The sequence below is a fragment of the Seriola lalandi genome, unplaced genomic scaffold (genome assembly GCF_002814215.2).
Source record: "Seriola lalandi dorsalis isolate HSWRI2012SDOR001 ecotype SW California unplaced genomic scaffold, Sedor1 jcf7180002054580, whole genome shotgun sequence".
NCBI classification, from domain to species: Eukaryota; Metazoa; Chordata; class Actinopteri; order Carangiformes; family Carangidae; genus Seriola; species Seriola lalandi.
This window is the reverse complement of record NW_019525133.1, coordinates 128,778-156,314: the sequence shown is the minus strand read 5'-3', so window position 1 is coordinate 156,314 and position 27,537 is coordinate 128,778. Positions and strand designations below refer to the sequence as shown.

Below are 27,537 nucleotides of genomic sequence, written 5' to 3'. Positions count from 1 at the left end.
TGAGATTTTGAATTGCCTTTTATTCCATAGACGATGCACTGATGAACAGTAAAATTATACGTATTGTATTACAGCGTGTCATTCGTAAAGTAGAAATTATTGTCTGTACATGAGTGACAAGAAATGCCTTATAATGACTAGAATACAACTTAGGTCACGATTGAGTCAAAAGTCATGTAAACAAGCAAATGATAGAAAACAGAGTAAAATGGTGGTGTGTGCACCGATCAAGGACGCACTCAAATTATATTCTATATGGTGCACCAAATGTCACCTGCTAAAAAAATATGTGTTAATGATACAAATTACATTAATGCCAAATGTCACCTTTTGTGCTAGACAGTGTACGCTGCAGGTAGTGCCTGACTGACAGGTTTGTAGCTGTAGCTGTATAGACTAGCTATGTAGCCTAAGGCTTGAAATTTGGGAAGATAATGAAGCATATGGTTTTAATCCCACTTGATACCGACATGGCATGTTAGTATTTCCTGCACTCGCGGCTTGAAAGGTGCACAATACCAACTAGTGGAAAACTCGAAATTCTTGATATATTTACACCTGGTAGGTTACATACCGAAGGAAAAACACTCAAACATTCTGGCTCTATACGGAGTCACATATGTGCCAAATATTTTATTCCTTCTCTTCATTCTTGGCCTGAAATTTATTCCAAAGCATCGAAGGTGACATTTGGCTCCTCAGCATTTGTTTGTTCACATCATGTATTTTGTAACATGAAAATATACTTTACATTTTGTCACAATAAACACTTTGTGTATGAAATACAGCATGTGACACACTGATGCCCCATACATAAGTAATTTTAAAATTTGAGCTGTTCAATAACAATTTATTTTTGATTGTTTTGACACTGACTGAAAGCAGCGATACTAAAGATGGACTGACTGCAGCGTGATTTTATCATTGGTTTTCAGTCAAAAACAATTAAAAAAAAAAAAAATATGAGACAGTCTTTGAAGTTATACTCTATACATTTTCATATCCACAATTTAACATTTTACACACATTGTTTATTGATTAATATACACGTCTTCAGTTATCACAGCAGATTCAATGACAAAATCTATATTTAGAAGCACAATAACTTGCTGGTCCACCATCATCTTCGGAAATCATTTTCTGACAATTTCATGATGTCATGTTTATAAAAAAGCAACACAATACTTACAGTATTTTACATGGGAGATTAATACAATCATCTTTACATATCTTTAGAAAAAATACTGGTACATAGAATATCGAGTAGAGCTACTAAGAAGGCAACTGGCAAGTATAGCACACAGCACAACACGTAAGCACAAGCAATTCTAAAGATTTAAAACAGATGTACAATCCTGCTTGGCTCACTTGTTGAATACTTCAGAGGAGAAGTGACTCCATTTAAACCCATACCTGGTGTAATGGCTGTTAAGCTGCTGCTCATCATACACTGGTAGAAGTATCACATGTTCGTACTTTATGCTGCAACAGCATGCTCTGTGCAAACAGGCTGATGTGTCTTCTTTGCTGGTTTAAAGGATCCGCATTTCAGCACAAAGATCCAGAGTAAGAAACGCAGCTGGTTTCTCTTCTGTACATTCAAATTCAGCAGAGAGGATATACAGAGCTCTACTGTATGTCTGCTTAATGGTAAGTCCAGCAACAGATCAGAAAATGTATTTACAGAGACGAAATAGAATTAGTAGGAAAGGAAAGGATGAAGACTGAGGGGGCAGTAAATGATAACAATGGGTTAGGTAGGTTGAGAGGAGAGAGCAAAGTTGTGCTGTACTTGCTGAAGTGGCCAAAGCCAATGCGGTGCTGTGCAGATGAGTCAGTGGAGAACGGTGTAAATAAGGTGTGAGGTATGATAGGGTCAACCCCTGCTGAACCTATACAGAGGCAGGATGAAAAGCACAGCTGTTGCTGTGAATGACTTTGAACAACACCTCCTGTCCACTAATGTCTTTGTGTGGTGACGAGCACTGAGCCTTTGAGTTTTCATTATCAATCCCAAATCAGATTACAGTCTACACACTCAATTAACCCCCATTAATCCATGTTTCCTACAACCTACACTGTGCTGACACATGTGTGAATGATTAACAAAAAAACAAGAGGAGGAAAAGTGACAGACGGGCAAGATGGCATATAATATTGTCAAACACAAGATATAAAACAGTTATTGATCTTTTTTTTTTTTTTTTTTACAACTGAAATAATTAGCGATAAGATCAGGGTCAGGACAGGAGCCTTAGATCAATGAGGCAGCTCTGTAGACAACACAACAACATATCATATTACTGGCTTGTGAAAGTGGCTTTTATAGATCTGTCTATACATCTGTCTGTGTGTACTGTACTTATTCTGTCTGTATAGTCTACTCTGTTATAATAATGATGAAAGCTAGATAAAAAATTGTGGTGTTAATGCAAATTTAGTGCAACAACTTCTTCGATTAGGAGGACACGGTTTTGTAATGGTTCTTGGTTTTCTGTTTAGTCTAGCTTGACTGCATCTGCTTCAGTCAGAGTAAAAGCCTTGCACAGCCATGCAGTTAGTAACAGTTAGGATGGCTGAAAGGTGAATGGCCCTGACCTGATGCAGCACTGTAGTTAAGCTTTCAACACATTGTCAGAATTGGTCTGTGCTATTTGAGTCTCAGTCATGTCTCTTTGTGTGTACATTTGGCTTGTGTGTGCGTGTGTGTGCGTGTGGTGTGTGTGTGGTCAGAGCCCTGTGGTAACCTGCGTGACCTCTGAGTTGAGATCGTCGTTGGCAACGCCGCCACAACAGCGAGAGTCCACTGACGACCCCTCCAAGGCTAGTCATACCTACAGAGAGAGGAGGTGCAAGAGGTGAAAGTATGTTTATTCTATAGTGTATGTAGTATATTTATATACAGACATGACCGTCTGTCCACAGCCATATACTGAACCAGTAAAAAAAAGGAGATAGACGAGACAATCAACACCATTTTCCTGTCTGTACAGTAAATACGAAGCTACAGGCAGCAGCTGGTTAGCTTAGCTTAGGGTCTCTGCTGGTTGCCTGGCAACCTCGTGGTCAGGACAAGTCTTACACTAAGGTAGGCTAACCTGCTGCTGACTGTAGCTTCACATTTACTGTGAGAGTGGTACCAATTTTCTCATTTAACTCTCACTGAGACACTGAGTACCTGTTGATTGGACCTTTCTCCTGTGTTTCCACTGTTGTGTTCGCGCTGTGGGAGCTTGCGGCTAGTGGCTCCGGTCCGGGACGAGTTCTGCATCTCCAAAACCGAGGGACTCGGGGTGCAGAACTCACGGAAACAACGCTTGAAGTTCTCATCCAGGTAACCGTAGAGAACCGGGTTCAGACTACTGCAGGGGGGAAAAACATCACACGAGAAAATCAGATTCCCTGTAAACCCAGCAACATCATTTTCACCTTTATATTCAGTATAAAGTGTGAAAGTGTGAAAACTACAAGTTAACTTAGGTCATTGTATAAAAACATATATCAACAAATGTGCTTTAATAAAAAATTTAAAATGTGAGAAAATCAAGCAATAGACAGCAAATTTATTACATTATTTCTTTATTACTTAAGAAATCATTTATCTGAATTATTTGTCAAACGCTACTGCGCGGTGCGTACCTGTTGGTGTAGCCCAGGGCGATGCAGAAGTGCCAGGTGATAGTCTGCAGCGTGGAGCTGGGGATGTTGATCAGTGCTGTGATGATGACGAAGATGTGAATGGGTGTCCAGCAGACGATGAAGACGGCAACCACCACCAGGACCATGCGGGTGATCCGGCGCAGGTTCCTGTCCTTCTCCTGTGTGTGAAAAGGGTAAGTGGTTTAATGGCTGGGGATGGGAGCACGAGATGAGTGTTGGAGAACCGAGGAAGAAGTAGAAAGAGAAAAGCAGGAGAGGGCGAGGTAGATAATAATGATTGAAGTAGGAGAAATGAGAGCTGGGAATAAGAGAGGGAAGGAAAAGTGGAGGTGGAAAAGGAAAAGGCCAAATGAATTAGAGAACGTGTAAGGGAGGATGAGAGAAAGGTGGAACGAAGATGAATTGAGGGGGGATGAGAGGAGAGGTTAAGGGAAGCGAATCAAGAGGCAGAAAGATGATGAGAATTGAAGAAAAGTGGTTAAGAAAAGTGCGGTGGTGGGTGAAAATATACAACCACTTGGTTTTCCATTTGTATGTACTGTGTATATATCTGCATTAGAATGAGCACATGTGTGGCAGCAAGTGTTTGGCAAATTTTCTCAGATACTGAATGTTAAGTATTGCTGTTGGGTCATTTCACCTTCTACTGCAAATAATTAAAACCGAGCCACAACCTCAGGCTTAAGGTGATTTTTTTCCTAATTGCTTTCTCTCCAGAGACATGAGTGCATCGTGTTTGCATACTCACGCGTTCCAAAATTCCCATTTGCATCTAATTAAAAGCCTTTGGCATCAAATCTAGGAAATAACCCACTATATGTAGTAATTTTGGCTCATGTTTGTAAAAGAGATTTCTTAAGAGAGATTTCTCTTAACCTGGGAGCCCGACAGCATGCGCACACTCTTGAGCCGCAGGATCATGAGGCCGTAGCAGACGGTGATGATGAGGACGGGCATGATGAAGGCAAAGATGAACACGCAGATCTTCAGCAGGGTGTCCCAGTACCAGGAGGGGTGGGGGAAAATCAGCTTGCAGTCAACAATACTGGAGGCTGTGCAGGGTAAACAGCCACGCATGTAAACAGGTAAACAGAGACACAAACAGCCGTTAAATGCACACAAGCAATTTCATTTTTATTCACTCTGTTTTCTTTTGACTGGCGATGTTTGAACATCAATGCTTCATTCCTCTGAGATGTGTTTGTCTAATCTGCTTGTACACAAAGCAGCCAATTGCAGTCTTGTACAGTAATAGTATTTAGGGTAATGGGGTAATAGTCTATATATTTTCATTGCTGTCAATCAGTCAGATTTTCCTTGATTTCTTTCCTTCAGTATTTGTGTGAAACTGATGAGTGTTAGAGCAATATTCACTCTCCTTGCAAGCTCTCCAACAACTCCTCTGTGTCGAGTCTTTTCACCAGCTAGCTGCTAATTTTCTTCTGTGGCTCATTTGATGGCCTGATTGCCTTGAGCTAGAGATACCGACCATGAACCGCAATATTGCCACTTTCAGCTCTGCCCATTTGTTTGCCTGTCACTCCCCGTCTCTCGCACTCCTCATTTCCTGTCATTTCTTTACTGCTCAAATCTCTAATAACGGTACGAAATGCCTCCCAAGACTCCAGTGTTATGTCACTGCCACTAGTGCACAAAAGGGTACTTATAAATGTAACTGGTGTCTTCATGCAGCCTATGTTTACGCCATCAGGGGCTGTGTGTATTTAAATCCCATCAACTGAGATAATGAATTTTTATCTATGTGTAAATGTGCTGTCTGTGTTACTGTTGGATATTGGTATGTATGTATATGTATCAGAATTTCCTTTTACTGTTGACGAATGCATCTGACATGTAGCCCTTTGACCAGAGACCTCTATGTGTTTCTTATGCTATCTCACCGTAAATGTTTTGAACTAACTGTACAGAAATCAACTGAAGTAAACAATTTACTGAAAGTTTTGAAGAGCTGAAGCAGCAACATCTTTAAGCACCTTGGCTCCCTCACAGTGCCAACTTCACGGTGTCAGTAAATCTCTCATTATTCTCTCTCCTCCAAACAGAGTGTAATCACACTTCAGCAATATCGGTGGCAGTTTTTCCTCCATTACAGCTACCATTAAACAGAGACACCCTGTCAGAGGAGCCTGTCTTTGAAGGCTCTTCATTTACTGTGCAGTTACGGTAGTTATCAGCCAGGCATATAGTATTAGATGTCTTTGCAATTACATAGAAAAACTCTTATGGGTTGTGTCCTTCTTACGGAGCCTGCCGGAGTATATAACTGCCCTTTAAATCTGGGATGCACAAAATTAACTGAATGTGTTTTCTTCAGCTTTTTTGTTTGTATTTGTTGCTGCGCCATTGTTGAACTCATCGTCTACCAAGGACTAAGAAAGAAATGAGCCCACAGAATGAGCCTTCAGTTTTTTCATTTTGTCATTTGCTTCAAGGATATTTCAAGGAGAGCTAAACTTATTTATTTATTGTTGTCATCATAAAGGATATACAATATGTTTGTTGACAGTTGCCCTCAGCAGTTATCAGAAATAATGTGTGTGTTCATGCTTACGTGTGACAGCGGTGGAGGCCATGAACATAACAGGCAGCCCGATGGCCGATGAGAGAATCCAGTTGCAGACATTGACGATCTTGGCATTGCGGGGCGTCCTGAAGTCCAGCGCTTTGACTGGGTGGCACACAGCGACATAGCGGTCGATGCTCATGGTGGTGAGCGTGAAGATAGAGGTGAACATGTTGTAGTAGTCGATGGACATCACCATCTTGCACAGGATGTCCCCAAACGGCCAGGTCCCCATCAGGTAGTTGACGCTTTGGAACGGTAGCGTGCTGGTGACCAAGGAGTCGGCCAGAGCAAGGTTAAAGATGTAGATGTTGGTGGCTGTCTTCATCTTAGTGTATCTGCACAGAGGGCACGGATTTATTAGGAGACACAGATTCATAATAAAAAAAAAAAGAAGGGGAAGGTAAGAGAGGAGAAAAATGTGGATTCAGTTCATTCAGTGAATTTGAAATGTTTTATGTCATCTTCAAATGAGAGTCTTCCATTAGTTCTCACGTAGAGAAATATTTGAGTCTCCTGATTCCAGACATGGGGTTATGTGAAGAGAGACACCACTTCCTGGAAAATATATGCTTAAATGGATTGGCATTTTAAAACCATCTTCCTTGCTTTCTTACCACATAATAGGATTTTCGTACCATTGCTGTCGCTGAATTGTGCAGAAAAACTGAGGGATTAGGTTTTCCTTTATGGGTTGGAAAATTCTCCTATTTCTTAAGGATAATTAAACCATTTAAAAACCCACTGCATTATATAAAAAATACATTGTCACCGAGCTGAGAATAGGGCTGCTCTCAGCTCATTAAAATGTCAATATGGACATTAAAGCGCATTTAAAAGTACAGTTAGTTAGATTATGTACATGTGTTAAGGCAATGAACACTGCAAAACAAATTCATTCCTATCTTTACTTATTATAATTTATTAGATAGAGACCTCCTCTCTGATTTAAATCAGTCTGTACCTTTCTAAGAAAAAAAAAACTCAAACTCCAAAAGATGCCTGCTGAACTCTTTGCAAATATCAGTCAATAAATTTTCATATTCATAAACACACGTAGGGCATGATGGTGCAAAAGTAAGTCGTAAAATAACACTGCCTTTTAGTCTATAAACCACTGAGGTTGTACTTATAATACAGCAATCAGGAAATGATCCAGAAAGAAGCAGTAAGTTTAAATTTATAGCTGACATTCTTCCCCTGTACAATCACAGCAGTAGTGCTACATGAGCTGGGCAGAGTATCCTGGGATGTTTAGTGAATAACTCAGGTCCTCTGTGTCAGCTAGCAGCACATTTTGTAATAGAAAACTCCTTGTTTCATCAGTGGTAATGGCTCCAGTTTAAGGAGCTGCCCACAGGGGGAAACTCCATACTCCTAAAAGTTCAAACAGATATCACAAAGGAACGATTTTCCTGCGGCTGTTTGCAGAGCATGTAGTGCAAATTTCTCCATAACATTTACTTGCATAAATGTTTGATGAAACATAATCCATTCCAAAATTTCTTTCAGTAAGTTCTTACAGCTGAGCTATTTGAGGTTTTGTGTATTTCACTTTGTACACGTCATTTCCCAACAGCCTGTTAACAATTCAGGCTTTGGCACAGCTTCTTTAAACCTTGAAACATGAAGGGACACAACATGGCTTCCAATAAAAGACGTTGTTTGAGAATGACTAAAAAGACTCACTTAGTAAAAAATTCATTTTTTCCACCATATTTACCCAAAGGACAAACATGTTTAACCTCAGGTAAAGATGCTGCAGCTTTTCATCATCTGAATGAAGGGTCATCGAAGAATGTCATTGATGGTCCATCACAAAAACTGTCCTTCCAATTAATATGGTGGAAAACTGAACAAAGCATAAGCGGTAGTTCAAAGAGTATGGAGGATAGTGGAGTTTTTATAGACCCCAGAAGAAAAATGGTGGATCCATTAGCAAAGAGAGAAGAGGATGGAATACAGACAATCGAAATGGATCGGCTGTTAGAGCTCTTGTCGGAAAAGAAATATACGGTGTTTAGAGTTTGCTGAGGGTGAAGCTGGATCACATCAAAAAAAGATCTAGAGCTATTTATCTTGGACATCGCAACCCAAAGACCCAACTGTGAAGTATTTAAGAAATAATCAGAATCCACTTATTCCTTATGATGAACACATGTTTCTGGTCAAGTGAAAAATGTTGTGAAAGTACTGTTATTATATATTTATGGATGAAAGTGCAGTGAAAAAGTTCAGCCTGCAGCTTGAGGCCACATCTCGATGTTTGACAGGTCAGAGTGAAAGCATTTCTTTTTAATCAAGCTGCTTTTGTTTTGTTTTTTTTATTGTGTGAAATGTGAGAATGATCTCTACTGCTGGGTCCCCCAATGAGGTCAATATGCCTAAGAGCTTTAATAAAGCTCCACAGAGTGGCATTACATAGTAAAGAGCTAATCATCCCCGATAATGAAGGTATAATGAACCTACCCAGGAATTAGACGATTCTGCCTGTGAAAGCAACTTCAGTCCTATTTTCACTCAATCATTTTGAGCTTAAAATATTCAAACTGACATTTAAGTGATATTTGGGAGAGAAAATTGATATCACTCCCCTATCTGTCCAATAAATACGAACTATATGAGCTACAAGCATCAGCTGGTTAACTTAGCATAGCATGGAGACAGGAAACCGGGTGAAATAGCTCATCTGCTGCTATCGAAAGGTGACAAAAAGTGCCTACCTGTACCTCGAAAGCTCACCAGTTAACATATTGTTTCTCATTTGATTAATCCGCCAAAAAACTCTCGGCTCTAAGCAGATGCCAGGTTGTACTTCAACAAAAGTAATATAAGATGATTATTCGTTTTAGAGGTGCTGCTGACTAGCCTTACATTTAAAATACATATGTTATAGTGGTATCAGTCCTCTCATCTAACTCTCTGGCTACTTAGACGTATCCCTGCTGTAATGTTATTTAATTAATCTGGACCCACAAAGTGACAATGACAAATCACACCCACTGGCCTTCACTTTATTAAACCCAAACTGTCAGTCTACAGCCGCGGTAAGTTACTGCTGTTCTGTTCTAGCGCTCGCCTCAATAATCCCAAATCCTCTTAACCACCAGAGATGACAGTTAGTTCATTAAATTCTGATTAACTTTACCACTGATGGCTTAGTGTGTTTGTTATTTCAGGCTTTATTTGCACGGGGACCGACGAGACACCTCGAGACGCAGTAAAAGCCGTCGCCATACACTGAAGGCTGCGATGGAACTGGAGGTAATTTCCAACTCCCCCTTATTGACTTTGAGACTGTCTGCAGGTGGTAACTCGTGGCTGCACATGATCGCTTGTGTTTCTCCTGTGTGTTGTAAGTCATCGCCCTCCTATGTACAGCCTGCTGTATGGAGGTGAATTGGCTCTACCTCAAGGAAATTAATTGAAAGAAGTGTTTTATTGATTTTTCTGCCTTAATTTATTCGCCGCCCTTGAGGTTTCGTCCCGCTGATCATTCACTGTCATTATGTTTTGATTATATTATATTGATTATATTTCTTTGCAGGCTTCATCATTTTGATTTCTCAGACCTGATGTATAAATAAGTAAAATAACACTTTAAGTGGAAATTTACACATAATCACATAAATTCTTGGGATATTATGTGAATACAGTGCTGTGAGATACCAAAACTTAACCATAAACAGTTTAAAAATTCTAAACAAATGAACGATATGTTGATAGTGAACTCTGAAGATTTGTTCTGCAAAAAAAAAATATTAAAATAAATTTATAAAAATGTAATTAAGGCTGCATTAAATTTGTGCAAAAACATTTTTGCTGTTGCAAATGAGTCATATATTCTTATTATTAATGTAATTTCTGGGAGCTAGGGTTGCCTGTGCACAAGATGATGTTTCCCTGAAAAGAGCCACCCACCAGCAGGTATTTCATCAAAATTTCAAACACTTTTATGAGCATGAATGCCTATTGTGTTATATTAATTGACAACACTGAGTTACAAAATGGATATTTACTGAGGAAATTAAACACATTAAACACACATTAATACTTTACAAAGTATAAAATGTATTTTTATGACAGCAGCAATCATCTGAAAAGTATTCATAAAGACGATACAGATCTGGTTTCTCATCTGGCAATACAACTGATTAGAAAATGAAAGCTCTTTTTATACTATGCAAAATAAGGAAATTGTCTCCTTTCAAGTCAGTAAACAGACAACAAATAAGACGTTTACAACAAATCCTCCCCGGCCTATAATTGAGAGGCAGAGGAAGTCAGTGAAGCCACAGCGAGACCAGACAGAGGTAATCATTACGCTCCTTCTGTGAATAAACAACACTTGACAACAGAAAATGTTCTCTGTGCCTCTAAACTATCTGGACTTGGTCTTTTTCTGGACCACTGGAGCACAGAAGTGGCAGATAAATGTGCAGTAATGGACCATAGAATCCTCTAAAACAGTCCTTTCAGTGAAATTATGTATAATTCATAGCCAGGCAGGAAGCAGATCTAATGGGTTTCTCATCTGTTTTTACTTCTTAAATGAGTAAAAACAGATTTGGTAATGACGGTGAATTATCCCTGAGAAGATTCTGACGAGAAACAGATTTTACAAAGTCATCACACATGCTCCCAGTCAAAAGGCAGAGAGGCTGTCTGTCCTCGAGGATGCATTATTCAAACATCCAAATCATTTCACACCTATGCAGATTCACAACTGTGTCTTCCTCATTTGAATACATTTCCATAAAAAGTAGGACGGTTTAGGATTTGTTTTAATATTCTATAATAATTCTATAATATACAAAGTGTTAAATATGGCCATTTTGGCAAAATTGCAATAATGATAAAATACTCTGGTTTTACCCCAGCTATGACTGAACACTCAAATAACCTCCTAAGTAAGCTCTGAGACAAATTGAAAAGAAAATTACAATCATCTCCTGCCTTGCTCCCTAATGAGCCTCATTTGTTGCTGAAACTGTAGAAAATGTAGAAAGGCAGAAGCAGCTTTTTAATTGGTCATTCTTTCGAACAAGAATTTTTTTATTTTTTTGTTGCTGTTTTGGGCCCTTGTGGAGAAGGTCCTCCCCTAAAACAACACCATAGGTCACCTGTGCAAGCAGATTATTACAACCTGTAGTTGTGTTGTATTGTTATGTGACCTCTTGGGGCCGTAGTAAAGCAAAGGAGGGTCAGTATGAAGTCTGTGTGAAGAGGAGGTTGGGGTCGATGGATGGATGGATTGACAAAACAAACGACTTCCACACAGGAGACCGCTGTTTGATTCCCATTTGAAACTGATTGTCCACAATGTTTCTTTTAACCACAACCTTAACTGCATGTTTATTATTGTAACCATGGCGATGGAGATCCGATACACCTACCGCCGTATTTGAGGAGAAGCTCCTATACGTCATATCATAAGTGTAGAACTTAATGCCCTTGCGATGTTGATCAGAAGGAAAATTTCAATACATTTAAGCTTTGGTATAATAAGGGATTTAGAAAATGTAACACACATTTTTGTATAATAACATATAATAACAGTGTAATCAGCTCCAAGTATTGCTTATTTAGATTTTGTCAAGTTCTATCAAGTTTTCTGCAAGAACTCAAACCATCTAAGATTGAGAGTATGCTTTATAACCATAGGCTATTGAATGGTCTGGAAGCCGAGGCCACACTGTTATCGTATTATTGTGTTGTTATTTTTATTCTGATATCTTGAGATAACAGAATAAATAAATATTTGTGACTATGGCCTTTCTCAGTTTCTGTAGAATGGCATCTCCAGGTCATATAAAAACTCCCTGAGGCGCTACTGGCAAACACAGATAGGGCAAGACAAAAGTGGGTAAAAGACTTCGAGCTTAGCTCAAGTAACAAGTAACGTCTACTCGGCACAAGCAAGTCAGACCCTTAGGAAATTTTACAGGCTGTTTTACAGCATGAGTGAAGACTTTGACCTGCTTTTGGTGCTAGAGGAAAGGTCAGGGAATCACCAAATTCCTTAGGATTCATCCTCTGGGTACAAACTTCATGGCCATCTATCCAATAGTTGTCATTATTTAAGTCTGGACCAAAAACCCATGCTGCTATGGCTTAAAATCAAAGGAAAAGAATGAAAATGAAAATCTCAGAAAATAAGTTATTGTATTTCTCATATTTCATAGGGTTGACCCCTTAAACACTATTCACATACATGTTTAGATGCAAAAACTCTCCTCTGATGCCATAAATGTCACAGGTGCTCCCTGTGTAATAACAAAGAATCAGACTCGCCCCAGCTGTTTGATAACAAAAGATTAACATTTTCCCAATTATTTCTGGCTGCAAACAATGTCCGAGCCGTGTTTGATTAAAGAAACACTGAGACGGTGACTGATGTGAACACACATGGGGATGACCAGGCAGGAGAGGAGAATGCATCCTGCCCACACAGCATGTCCCCGGTTAATGAAAATGGTACGCGGCGTGGAGCCGTTCAAATGTGCCTGAATGTTAATTAGCTGATAACTGTCTGTTTTCACATGTGAGGATCGTGCTTCACCATGGCAACAACCGTGACCAGGCACGCATGATTATAATAACATAAGATAAAATAAACATAAGGATGTTTATCTGTGGATGGAAAGCTCAGATTAAATGAGGCAGTAACAAGAGAAACCTTTTCTGTGGTCAAACTTTGCATCATCTACAGGTTAGAAAATACATGTGGCACATATGTGCTGTGATGTTTTGAAGGTCTGGTTCAACATTTGTTTGATCATTTGTTTTTCTGTATTCAGACGTTTCCTCATTCTCTCCCTTTTGCTGATGCTGTCTGATGGGTTCAATATCAGCCGGTGAATATTAGCTCCACTCTTGTTTAATTCAGTGACCACAGCCCCTGTCGAAGAATTTGAAATCTCGATGGCGGATAATAAACCTCAATCAAATTGCAGCAGTTTAGTTAATGGCACTGTAATAAACCGTAAAAGCAAAGTGATTGAGAAAAAACAGATGTGGCTATTGATTTGTTAGACACAAGTTTGTAAAAATAAAATTAGATTAGGATTTATTACAGTTTACACCTAATGCCCTGCTCATTGTTACTTTTTGTTGCCTTTGATGTCTCAGGTAGATAATTTTAGAACGCTAACAGACCGGACGTTTAAAAGCACTATGAGTACCAGTACGAGCTTTGTGTATCTACAGTATATTTGGAACAAGCCTGCAGTGAATCAACAGTCTTGTCATCATATTCCAACAAATGTCAAGATGAAACCTACACACTAATGGTCAACTGTTTGGAACAAAAGCAGATTCATTTTCATGGCTCTTTTTTAAACACTGAGCTAAACATAATTCATCACTATCCAGAAACGCTGGCCAGTGTATGTGTGACCTCGTGTATGATTCATGGGCTGCTGCTGCTGCTGCTGGGCGCAGACAAACCATTAAGTCTGGGTTGTAGAAACAGGGGCCGCTCATGTGAACAGACATCTGTATGCCTCTGGCTCTGACCAATAACACTGTCCATGCACACTGTGAGGAGCGTGATGGATTAGGGTGCGTAGGGTGTGACTGTGTGCGTGTCTGACTGCTGGGCATGTGTGTGTGTGGTGAGCAGTAACAGGAAGCGGAGATTTTTCTGTGCGCTTACTGCATGCATGTAATATTTGTGTTGAAATTTTCCATCACTGTATATGGAAATTTACATATTTACATTAAGATATTGATATATATCCTATCATAATATAGTTCACTGGAATATTTACAATCTGTATATACAGACAAAAATAAACAGACTGGAATATTTTTTTGACTAAGTGATGAAATACCTGACAAATCAAGGTACCTCAACACGTTCATGATGATATAAAATCCAACATTGCAAGAAAACAGTCTTGCCCATTGATTACCTACAATGGCCTCATTCATCCAGAGATATTAAATGAATAATCACCATGGTATAAACAGTATGGCAAAATGTTAAGATGGTTGGCAAGTTTGTACTGTCTTACTGCATATATTGTGTTATGTGTTATATCTGTTTAAATTTTCCGTCCCATAGTTGTTTAGCTATTTCAGTTTGGTTCAGATTGGTGGATCAACAGAAAGACATTGCCATCTGTGGAGCCACGCTGCTGGCACAGCTAAAAATGCCCCATAAACAAAGCCTGATTAACTGTTTATGTTCATTTCGAGCAACAGCTAAACAGTTAGCTGTGCCAGCTGAAAAAGTCCATCATGTTGATGAGTTTCTACAGACATTTTGATACTTTTTTTTTCTCCACCATGAATCCGAGTCACCTTTTGGTATCTGCTTTTATCTGCTGTGAATCCAGGCTCACTACAGCTGCTGCCGAGGCTCTCTCCTCTCAAGAGGATCCTTCAAGTTTAACTTAATGTGATCCTAAAGGTACAAATTACTTATAAGGTACATCATTAAAGCTGAAGTTATTTATGCTTTATTGAATAGTTGAGCTAATAAAATGCTTGATAAATTATGCATTACACCTCTTGACTGTTAAACATATAGTGAGCTTGGACCTCAGAGCCATAACGAATGTGAAGACGTTAAAAATCACCTAAGAGTGTTAAGGTCGGACATTAGGTTTATTATTTTTTCTTGATGCATTTGAACATCCTACGAATGATGTAGCTATGAAAAAACAGTTGCAGGAACATGGGACTGAAAGGAAAAGCACAATAATAACATGTATTTGTCAGGCACCGCTGGGAATAAGCTGCAGTAGAAGCAGATCCAAATACAGCCTTGAACGCTGCTAAACGGACCAACACACACTGTCACAGCCTGACTGAGCTATAGCACTTATTCTGACACCGACATAAAGGCACTTTGAGGTGTTTGAAATGACCTATGATGACACTTTCACTGCTAAAGGAAAGTTTTGTTGCTACAAAAGGCTAACGTTTGAAAACCAAGCAGCTTGAGAGAGAAATATAATGATGTCATACTAAAAATGTAATAAGCAATATATTTTTTAAAACTGACAATGAATCAAATGATCCACACTTATGTGAAAGGGGTTTCAGTTTTGGATTATCAAACCTGACAAAACCAAAACCATGCTGTATTGTATAAAACTGGGGACAGTACAGTACATGAGCTAACACAAGCTAGCTGTATGCTACTATCGTCATGGTAACGATAATACGTCGTGGAGCATACCAGCACCAGGCGTATCAGATCTTTGTCGTAACAATAATAAACATGCAGACAAGATTGTAAAACGGTTACTGGTAAGGTGTAGGCATGAAAACTACTCGGTTGGTTTAGGAAAGGAAAGTGATTTGGGATAAGATAAGTACTTCCTTAAGGTTAGAGGAGCTTTGTTGTCATGGTTACAATAATTAACACAAGCCTAATGTTGTGGAACGGTCATGGGTTAAAGAATCGGTTCCAGCAGGCCCCTTCTAACGTGGACTAACAAAGTGACGTACTGTATAGAGTAACAAATTCTATGTAGAACGTCACCTGTACTTCTGTCATAATCACTGTGGCCACTAGAGGCCGCCTAACGATAAAACCTAACTATTGGTTGTAATAAGAAGTTTGCACAGGCGACCAATGGGGTTGTTTTTTTAACAGGAGGACAGTCTCAGCAGCAAAGTCGTGCAGAGAGGAGGTCGTAGTGGATGGATGGTTCGGCAAAACATTGGACACGTGAGACTGCTTCATTTTGTTTCCAACTGTCTGTCAATGCCGTTTTTTTTGGAAAGCATGACCATGATTGTTTTTTAGTTTTAACCACATTTGTTATTGTAACCATGATGACAAAGGTCCTCTAACCTTAAGGTAGTCATTTGAATCCAAATTACAACGTTTCCATAACCTTAACTTATTACTTATTCTAACCCAAACCCTGATCTTTCCCTAAACTTAATCAAGTCGTGTTCGTGCCAAAACTTAACCAACCCTCAACCACAGTGTTGTCACGTCATGAAATGGATTTATTTTTCACTTGTATCACTTTTTGATACAAACTCAAAACTCAACTCAAACACCTTTGTTCCTTCCCTGTTTCATCTCCAGTGCATCTGAAGACCCGCTGAGTTTAGGAAAATTAGTTACTGATAATGGATTAAAAGACAATTGCAGCGTTTGAAACTGAAAATTCACACATAAAGAGACAACCTCATTCTGCTGCTGTTTGCATTTACTGTGTTTGGCTTTGGTGTTTGAATGGATGTAACAAATGACTGAAACGGAAACATAGTGAAACCAAAAGACCAAACCTCTAGAGCATCTCTCTCCACAGTAGTCAATCTGCTGGATGTTTAAAGGTTAGATTTATTTCTTGCTTCAGTACTAAACCAGGATGAAGCTACCAGCAAATAAAGGTTTATTTCTCTTGTTCACTCGCTTTGTTCTCTAAACCGCCTCTCCTCCCTCTCTCTCATGTTTGCTCATGCTTTCAACTCATTCACACACTCCCTCTTTATCTCGCTTTAGAAGCTCCAGAAGCCAACGCGACACATATTTATCATTAATAAACACAAGTACACAAGTTAGCCCTATTTGCGCTAGAAGTGTAGAATAAGCTGGAAGTTGTTTTCTAACTTTACTTGCATTACTTCCAGTTCAGGTAAGTCGATAGAATGATATCTATTTTTTATTAAGCTAAGCTACTAAAATTGTTTTGACAATAGTGGCTCCTCCATAAAAGGCGAAATGAAGTAAGGAATAACAGCACAAAGCAAGTATTTACAAAGAATTAGAGAAGTTCCTGAGGCACCATGGTGAGCGAAAAAAATTCATCGAAATATTTGGCTTTTCAGTCATCAAACATCCATTTCAATGCCTTCAACTTTTCATCATCACAGAAAATGTTGTCATAGAAACCCTGGTTTGAAAGCGCTGGTTGCATTAGTCTTGCATTGTGTTGTGTATGAGTTCCTCCTCTCTGCTACATCCTGTCTCTCCAGGTTTGGCTTAACCCCAGGTTCAACTTTCCTGTCTCCACTGCTCTAATTTACTTTACTCTTAACCATAACAGAGAGAGCAGAGAGACAAACAGAGAAATCCAAACATACGTCAGACAAATGATAAAACTGATAGACCTAACTGATAAAAAGATCAGAAAAGTGTGTTTGCATAAGAGCTTTATGTAATTATGTGTATGGCTGTGTGTGTGTGTGCGTGCACGCATGCGTGTGTGTGCGTATGCGTGTGTTGTGTGGATATCCAGTTAACATGCATCTAAGTCCTGACTGAAGGTGCCTGGATTGAGCTTGACAACACACATTTCCTGAGCTGTCACAGAACATCTGCTGTGACTCGCATCCACACCGAAACTCACTCACTCACTCATTCACTCACTCACTCACTCACTCACACAAATTCAGATGAATATACAAGATTTATAGCTACAAATCCAAATGTCAGAGCGATTAACCGTTTGGCTGAGTGTGTTTCGGGGACAGCAAACAGACGGACACTTTTGTGACAGATGTGCGCTCAGAGGCTCAGAGTAATGCATTCATACAAATACTCTCCAACACACATTGTTCAAATGCAAAGCAAATGCAAACAAACACACTAACACGGACTCACAAAGCCGGATTTCTTACGTTGCATACAGAGCGCTTACGTTTGACTTACTGCAGAGGTTCGTGTTTTGGTACCAAAAGTGTTTGTAAGCTATTATCAGTGACTACTTCCCACTGTATTTAGCTCATCCGATCCAAGATGTTTCAAAGGACTTTACTTTTCCAAAACCATCATTAGAGTATCACTGTCTATCAGCTGAAATCTTTCTTTTAAGCCTTGGTACAGATTAGTCTTTTGTCAACATGTGTTACAATGCTTGACAGCCTAGTTTCAACACTTGATATATAATCAGTGTTTTGAATGCACTCTCAATAAAATCAGCACATTTCAATGTCAGCCAGCTGTGGTATTTTCTTGTTTGGCCACATCACTTGCCAATACGTAGGCGGTGAGAAGCCAGTGTCGGATCGTGTTCTCTTCCCTGCACTTGTGTCTCTTACAGGTTGTTCACGATGCCTGCTTTGAGGGAGAGGTGAGATCTGAGGGGATGAAAATTAGTCTTAACACCATCATGTAAGTGAAAAACAAAAAACGCTGCTAGCAGTTCCATATAGAGTTCTGATTGTGATCCAAACCCAACAGGTCCTGACAAACTGGGGCTGTCATGTTACAACAACACATAAAGAAAGACAGAGAAATATATGCATCCTGCTCATAATCAGCGTCAGAGCCATGAACACTGCCCTGTGTTTCCATTACGCTGGTGCTTTTATAGTAGGTAAAAGGTACTGTAGGTAGGTAATTAAGGTAAATGTAGGTAATTATGAGCCATTGACGGCAACTGTCGGGTCTTGGGTCTGACTCAAGCCATTTTATTGTGTGTAAATGTGGGTTTGGGTCACATTTGGGTTTGGTTGTTTTCAAATATATAATTAATGTTTAAAATGTTGTCTTTTTCTCATAAGAGTAAGTGCAGCCAATGTCTTGAATCAGCACAATGAGCTAATGTCTAAAATGGATTAAATTAAGCACAAATATGTGAAGCCTGGGTTCTCTGGGCGGGTCTTAACAACATACAGTACATATCATTTTGGTTCTGTGTCTGTACTGAATACACACAGATTTTCTTTATTTTTCTCAATGTCGTCTGTTCTATTGAAACATATATTTTGCTCACTTGTGGTACTTTAATAAATGGAGGATGGACAAGAACTGACTCGCAAGAAAAGCTACAGTATTGCACCTCAGCAGGTTACTGCCTTAGTTAAAGCTTTCGTCCTCCAATAGGTATAAAAAAACGTACTGCCTTTCCTTTTACACACCCTCACACATAAGTTGTTGCCTTTCAATAGAAAACACACACCAAGGTCACGAGACCTGTTAGCCCTCTCTGCAACCTTTGCAGATCCACCATGAGCACACTGATGGAAACATTTAATAAAAACATCCATCAGCAGTGAGAGCTGACATATTGGAGCAGTCCTGATTGGCCTGACTGGAACTGATGCAAGGAGATCAATATCCATGGACACACAAATGCAGTGTTGTGCAACTGCGTTCATTGAACACGTTCATATTTTTTGTGAGCGCTGAACTGAACGAATGCGTTTACAAATGATGAACGTGAACTTGAACGTGAGTGAATGTGAGTGAACGCCGCTCACGTTTTATGACAGTTTTACAGCAGTTTTACGTCTCCATAGACACGGCCCAGCATGGCTGGTGCTAGCGGTACAGACAGTACAGACGCATCTGCTACTGCTGAAGCCAGTTTGTTTGAGCATTTGAAGCAGTTTTATGAACAAACAAGTGAAGACTCAGACGGATTATATTTATTTATTAATGTCTGTTATACAATGATTCATTTAGTTTGGGAGTGGCAATGATTTGAGGCTAGCGATGGATGGGTAGAAGGAGGTTCTATTGACAAAGAATAGCATCCTATTTAGTTTTTTAAAAAAGGAACAAATGAACGTGAATTAGTTGATTTTCATCCATATGAACTGAACTTTAAACTAGTTCGCTCTAGTGCGAACTGCAAATGCAACTTTCACTGTATATGTGATGCTTTGTTTCATAGCACACGTATTTTTCCCTCAATCTTGAGTACAGCAGCAGGGTGATGGATTACCTACTTCAAGCAAGTAATTACCCCATGCCATGAGATGATGATTTTTTGCTGATTATTGTGGGGTCTGAAAAAAAAAACTCAAAAAGTGAAGACCTGTAAATGATAATTTTAGGACACCTCAACAATCCAAACTTGGCCTAGTTTCAAAGTGCTTGAATTTGGTTTGCAAAACTCCTCAAACAGTTTCTAATTGGGATTACCTAGATCACAGTGACATAAATCACACACACACTGCGTGTATTCAAGCTCCACTACATTGTGCGCCGATCATGGGTTTGACAATAGTTGCCCATTTCATAGTGATTCACTCCTAAAATGTTTTTCCATATCCGGAAATATGACAAAAAAGAAATAGGGAACCAATTTAGGCCAAATCCAGATCCCCAGTGTCACCGGCAATGGAAACTGGGACCTCAAGGAGAGTTTATCATCTTGTTGCTTAGGAACACTGTTGTTAATGTACTGAAGATCTTCTGCAAAGGGTCTCTCTGTGTCCTTAGTCCTTGTATTAAATCCACATTCATTAGAGCGCAACTGTTGTACAGAGAAAAGGTTTGGTAGCTCTCAAACTGTGATTAGTTTCCATTCAAATGAGGTCATCACTTGACCTCTTGGTTTGTTTGGTTTGTTCATCCTTTGGAAAAGTTGCTTTGAAAGAAGATTTTCTTGAATCATTAAATTAATTTTGAGACAAAATCTCCAACATGTTCAGTAGTATGAAATGGCAGCCCTGATGAAGAAAGACTTGTTTGATGATACCTGTCACAGAGTATAAAGAGCAGAATCAGGGTAAGTGAGTGAGTCACATTGCAAGTGACAGATGGACAAAGGAGCCGAGAGCTCCCATCAATCAGAAAGCACAGAAGGATACAAAATCTGTCTTTTGTTCTCTCCTCTTTAGTTAATCATCTTTCCTTCGTTCTCTCTCCAGCTATCAGTGACTATCACATTTCTCCAAAAAATTACCATTTCTATTTTCCCAAACATCTTTTCAGTCTCCACAGTGAAGGTCTGCCAACGTTGTATAACCCTATGTAACTGGTCCTGAATGATCCATCCCTCCAATTCATTGTTGTTTTTTTCTTTCTGTCACTCTTTCTTTTGCCGAGTCCTGTTGAATCCTGACCGACAGCACTCTAATTCTCCAGCAACGTCCAGTAGTATTAAGAAGGTCATCACTCATAACACAGGAAGGATGCTCTCATTACCCTTCTCTACTATCTACTCATAATTTCCCCTCAACAATAAATTAGATTGTGTACCACCCTGTTGTGTGCAGGTACACAAATTTAATAAGAGCGGCATTCATAATTCCCTTTTCGTTCTCTGAGCTCTCAAACTCTTTCACTCTGATAATAATCATGATCGTTTAAATTCAGGCAGTTTTGTGGTAAACACACAAGTCAAACAATTAATCTTAATTATCAGCTGAAAATTTTATTGTTGCCAGGGGCAGAGGTTATGCCCTGAATAAATTTCTGACTGATTCCTTGACTCATTTAATGCCAGGTGAGTTTTTCAGTACTCCAAAGCAAACAAAGTGATTGAAGCATAAAATCCACAGGCGAGTGGCAGTTCTCCAGCAGTCCGCTTGCAATTGGTTAACAGCAATCAAGGCCACGGTCCATAATAGCTACATGTTCAGCGCTGCGCAGTTGTTACAAAACCGAGGTCAGAGTGCAGAGTTTCAAATGTTTACAGGCTGTGAAAGGGTAAGAGAGGGATGTGCCGAGCGCTGCACCACGAACGAACACCAACAGTGGGATGCAACTCTGAGTGACAGACGTTACTCTGAGCTGGTAGGAGGTTCAGGGCATCAACGTCTGCTGTTGGTTCAGTCAGTTTACCTTCATACCTCTCCTGTGACGACCTGAAGCAATCCATATGCCGGATGCTCCTACGCTGTATCGGCCTCCACGCGGGAAAAAACACACAAGCAGAACTTACATCTATCATGCATGAGGTTGTTCATGAATACACATAAAAGGTTTCTAGACTCTCGAGGTAACCAGGTCCTGTTCACAGTCATCAAAGAGAGGATTTGAAATTAAATAATTGATCCTGAGGGCTGATTTGTATGTATTTTTTACTTGGTTAAAAAATACTATGTACACCCAGTGACTAATTTGTGTTAATGAGAGGGGAGCCATTCTCTTTCATCCCACACAACTCACTCATTTATAATTGTAGTTGATAGTTATAGTCAGTTGGCCTTATTCATGCTCCCTGCTCCCTATGTACGAAAATAGATGCTTCAAAAGATGAAACCATCACAGCTTACGACACTTCCATGTGACCGTGACGTTGACATGTTGTGTTCAGCCATACATCCACTAGAGGGCAGCTTGGGGTCAAAAGTTTCTGACAACAACAAACATGGCGATGGTGAGAGGCAAAAGCAGAGGCAGCGTTGTAGTCGGTGGTGGTCTGTGAGGCAGTTAAATGCATTTCTACACTGACAGTAGAATGACCACGGCTCAAAATGTTCTGCCATTTTTTTAATTTCTTCGTCACGTCCTAAGGTTGTGTTTCGCTTGAACTGTTGGCTACACTGCCCCCACGGTTTCTGGTCATACTGCTCTGGTTCGCCCGTATCCTCTCAGAAAACATGGACAGAAGTCTCCATCTGTATCCGTATATGTATCTAACATTGAGCCTTACATGAAGTTCATAGAGAGGTCCTGTCTATACTGGACTTAAAGAAATCCCTTCCTAAGTGTTCCCATCGTAAGAAACGGGGGACAGAACCTGCAGTCCTTGTTCCATGTAAAGAAAATTGTGCAGTTCAGCTGTGGCTAATAAGACGCTTACATGGTTTGAATTAGACAAACCAGGTGGTCATGTTCCAAAGTTATGGTCTTTAAAGTATCCAGTTCACTCTTTGTGTTTGCCTGGACAGTGTTTTCTGACTGACAGAAGGCACCCACTTGAATTGTTCGTTGAAGCGTCACGGTAACATCGGTTGAACTGTAGAAATAATTCAACGCACGAAATGAGGTCTGTGGATTTTGTCCGTCATCGCTCACTTGTTTTCAGCAGCTGTTATGCACAGGAGAAACAGGCCCAGCAACCGATGACCCTTTCAATGTACATATGGCCTTGAAGACTTAAAAAATGTGAACGTAATTCACGGATACCTCTTACCTGTTTGAGCACCAGAAATTGAGCTTTAATGCTGTGTGGTTTTTTGCTGAGTATTAACCTGACTGCCAGGTGTCAGTGCATCAGTGGATCAAAAGTCTGCAGGTAGATTGTTTGAAGCTCAGCCCACTATTTGTCATGTCAGGCAGCAGGAGCTACTAGAAACCCATTATAGAGAAACATCAGTGATGATCTGGGAATTAGTCCTGTGACTCTCGTCATAACAGCATATGTCATGTGATTGGGTTCACACTCTCACATAAACAGCTGTGACACAGATGTTCAGAACCTACTTTGACATTAGACAGGGTCACAGAAAATTCGCCTTTTGTTAAGAAGCAACAGAATTATCCTAAGCCGCATTTGTTGTGCTGCATGCTGTATAATGTAACAGCAGTTTAGTGCTTCCATGTTAACTGGTGCAGATGTTCAATGGCCTCTTAAGCAAAAGCATCCAAAGTTTGAGAAACGCTTGACTGCTGAATGTGACCGACCAGCTACAACAGCTCTTCAAGCTGGATGGGGGATGGAGGCAGGGGCTTGGAGAGGTGGTGGAGTAATTTTTGCACTCATCACATCTCCCGGTGTTTCCATGGTAACAGCAAGCACTCTGTACTGATGGCGTATTCCTTGTGGAACCCAGTGGTTTCTGTTCAACCGCAATTGATTTTTCCGATTGAGCGTGCAGATCTCTGGTTGTGTTTGTTTGCTCACGAGAAGTTTGCGGATGTAAGTGTGGAGGGAACAGACGAGGGGCAAAGAGAGAGCAAACGGACGGAGAGATAAAGAGGGAGAGAGAAACGGTTTATGGCTTTAAGGTTATCATTACTCAGACAGTGAGGGGGGAAAACATCCTTCATCTATGACTGTCTCTATTTAATCTAGCAAAATTGCATTCAAGGCCATGACTGTAAAGTGGGGACTGAGAGTTCAAGACTACATTTCCATTTACAAGTAAATATCCACTGTGTCATTAGCTAAATGGCTGTTCACTCTCAATCCACCGCCAGAGACTGAAAAGAAAAAGAGACAGCAGAGATAGAAAGACAAAAACGCTGATGAATGTTAATGACCCTGATGGATTGTGGTTCTCTGAGGAATGAGATACTCCTTTACCTTCCTCCTAATTCCTGTAAAGTCTCATTAATCCAGCTCAAAAAGTTTCAGAAATCTGCAAAACTTTTCTCAGCCACAAACACACTCACGACTTGCACACATGCATGGTTGTCTATTAGTGTCAGGGCTGAGACCCATTTCCTTACCGTGGAGAGAGGGCAGGAGGACGGGTGGGTCATCCTAAATCTGTTCTCACACTACAGCCAAGGATGAGAGAGCTAAAGCTCAAGTAATGCCCTTCACCATCTATTATCTGCTTTGTAGACAAACTGCTTTAGAATACATGATACAAGCCTCTATACTCATACATCAAAAACACCACTGCACCACTGCCAGACATAGATCCCCTTATTAAAACGATGCTGGTTCCTAACTTATATCTCAAAAGGCGAAGTAACCCCCATCTGCCCAGTGCTCACCTTTCTTTTTACACTTCATTTTGTTGCTGTGGAATAGCCAGGGGCCAAAGTAATTTGGGGTAGAAAACATCCGACAGAGATGCAGAAAACATCCTGTAAAGATGTGTCCGTTCTTAAGCAGAACAGAACTACTTTTGGGAAGCACTCAGTCTGAAGGGGATGATGCATGTTTTGCAAATGAGCATTTGCTTGATACTTCATCTGCCCTGGAAACAGTGGAGAAGCGAGTGGATTATAGGTGCTCCAATAATGATATCATATATTACAGTGTTAAGAGAGAAGTACATCAAAATAGAGAAGTCTCCAACCTTATTTTACACTTTAATTTCTCTAAAAAGAAAGTGAATGTGGTGCACCTGTCTGACAAGCTCAGCACAGCAAACCCTCCACTTGCCCACTCTTCACTGACTCCATCACACCAGTGAAGTGGATAATCACAAGGTAGAAAAATGAAGATGGACCACCTTCACCTTTATCTCCATTTTTCTCACTTCTTAACTTTCTCATCGCTCACCATCAATCTTTCTCACCTCAACCTTCCTCTCACGTCCAGCTCTTTTTCAAGTCCGTCTCTCACCTGTCCTGTCCTCATTTCCCTTCTCCACTCTCTCTGTCTATCTATCTCTCCTTATCTTCTCCAATCTCATGCCTTTAATTACCTGAAAGAGCCTAATTTGGGAGGACGTAGCATCAGCCAGGGAGCATTTAACCAACATGAATGTCAGATTTTCATGTGTAATTAAAGGCCACAAATGAAATCCTGCTGCCTCACAGTGGAATCCACCTCGGAGGGCTGATATCATCAGCACAACTTGTTATTTTCAGTTTAATTATTTTTTAAGTTAACCGTTAAAATGGATTTATATTCTAACTGATTCCATTCTTGAGTGTCAGTTTTGTTGAAGTCAGTACTGATGATGGTGATGAAAATGAGAAATACTCAGCTTGTATGAGACCTTTTTAATACTAGAGTTATTTGCCCCTAAAGAGTCCTTAGTGAACTGGTGTCTCGAAGTGTCTTTAGTGTGTGAAATGAGTGTAAGATCAGAAGTCTCACCTTTACCGTAGAAGGAGCAAGTGGGCTTGAAATCTTTCATTTGTGCACCACTCATCATGTACTACTAATTTTTTCTTTTCGTGACAGGTGATTAAAGGGAATGAAAGTTCTTGTAGAGATGAGATCTTGATAGTGTGAATTTTGTTTCAAACAAAGTTTGATTGTTGACTAATGAGATGTCGACGTGTTAGCTGAGCGAACAGATTCGGCATGGAAGTGGCCTAGATGAGGGAGCAGTGGAAGGCACATATTGAAGCATCTATAGTGTAAGTCTTTTATGCTGCTCCCATGAGTTTTAGATATAAAACAAGTGATGCCGAAGCTGAGTCTATTGGGCTCACTTTGTTTTAAGAGCACTTATAAAACTGTTTAAGGTCACTCATCTAATTTACATGAGAGTTGGAACAAGCAAAGCCATATACAAGGGAATAGAGGAGGGCGAAGCTGCAGTGCATATGAAGACAGCAGCATCTTTGGCTCCATGCTGCATCGTTAGAGTTATATGCCGCATCTTGTCACAACAGCCATTTACCTGTTTAACTCTGGCTCAGTGGATGGAAGACAGAGAGAGAGAGAGAGAGAGAGAGAGAGAGAGAGAGAGAGACAGCAAGGGTATGCTTGGGCCTTAATTATACATTATTCCTCTGTTAAGGATATTGTCAGTGTAAAATAGGAAGCAGGTTTTTGTTCAGCAGCCTTTCTGTCCTCTCCGGCCCCTCGCTCAGTGTTTTTTATTTTTATTTATTTATTTTTTGCGCGCTGGAGCAACTTGCGATTGGAGGCATTTTTACGCAGAAACGGCAGCTGAGCTGGGAGAGCTGTCAACACTGCATTCACATGGTCTCAGTCGGCCTCGTAAACACACCACGCACACACACTCACACACACGCTCTCTCCCTCGCCCTCTCTCTCTCTCACACACACACACATACACACACACCTTTATGTCCAACATGATTAACACAGCAACAGGTTATGAGTCCTTTCTCACTCACAGTCATGTTAGAAAATGATATTTATAACATGTAAAAGGCCTAATTACACAGCTGATAAATCACAACCACACTCATCAGTGTTTTTGGGGGGAGTACTTTGTTCTCTTACCTGACAATGATATACATGACCAGCACGTTTCCAACCAGCCCCACCACGCACACTATGGAGTAGAGAGCGGTGATAACAATCGCTATGATAACCGGGTTGGCGTCGTTGTCCAGGCTGCCGATCAGTCCGCGCTCCCCGTCGCATCTCACCTCCGCGAAGCTCGCGGTGCTGTTGGCATCAGTGAAGTTCCGACAGAAGCTGCTGCTGCTGCTGTTGTTGTTGTTGTTGTTGTTGTAAAGCACGGGGAGCTGGCTCCGGTAATCTGCGTCCGAGCCGTTGCCTGCGCTCTCCATGGTCCTTGCTCTGTGGTTGTGATTGGAGTTGAGCGCGTTTTTTCGCCTCCCCACAGGTGCCTGTCCGCGGACTCGGTGCCCGTGATGTCCCGCTGGGTGCTTGTTCGTCGTTTGCTTGGAGAAGCGCTTCGTTTCAGGCGCGGGACGGACCGCCGGTAACGTCAAATGTGGCCGTGTTGAAGAATGTGGCAGCGTGTGATGAAGGGAGGGTTAACGCCAGCCTGCGCGAGACTTTACTGATGACCGTAGCGCGGCACAGCGAGCCTGCACGGGACAGAGGCGACGGTGTGAAAATGAATTACTTCGCTCCCTTTCTTCCTTCCTACCTAGGTTCCTTCCTTCTTCTCTCTTTTACGTCCTCCCCTCTCATATTTGTCCATTTCTTCCTTCTTCCCTTCCCTTTCTCTTTCCCCCTTTCTTCCCTTTCTTCCTTACTTGGTCCTTTTCGTCTTTAATTCTACCCTTCCTTTCTTTCCCACTATCCATCGTCCTACCTTCCTTGCTTCCTACCTTCCTTTCT

General features: G+C 40.5%; 1 protein-coding gene across 1 annotated transcript; it reads right to left on the bottom strand.

Moving 5' to 3' along the window:
- oprm1 (opioid receptor, mu 1) lies at positions 1 to 27,306 on the bottom strand. The gene is made up of 6 exons (XM_023418024.2): positions 26,725 to 27,306; positions 6,233 to 6,582; positions 4,537 to 4,712; positions 3,640 to 3,818; positions 3,179 to 3,362; positions 1 to 2,834 (listed from the first exon to the last, which is right to left on the bottom strand). The coding sequence occupies exons 1-6, from the start codon at positions 27,015 to 27,017 to the stop codon at positions 2,829 to 2,831; spliced, it is 1,188 nt and encodes a 395-aa protein (XP_023273792.1). The 5' UTR covers positions 27,018 to 27,306; the 3' UTR covers positions 1 to 2,828.
- Between the last annotated feature and the right edge of the window lie 231 nt (positions 27,307 to 27,537).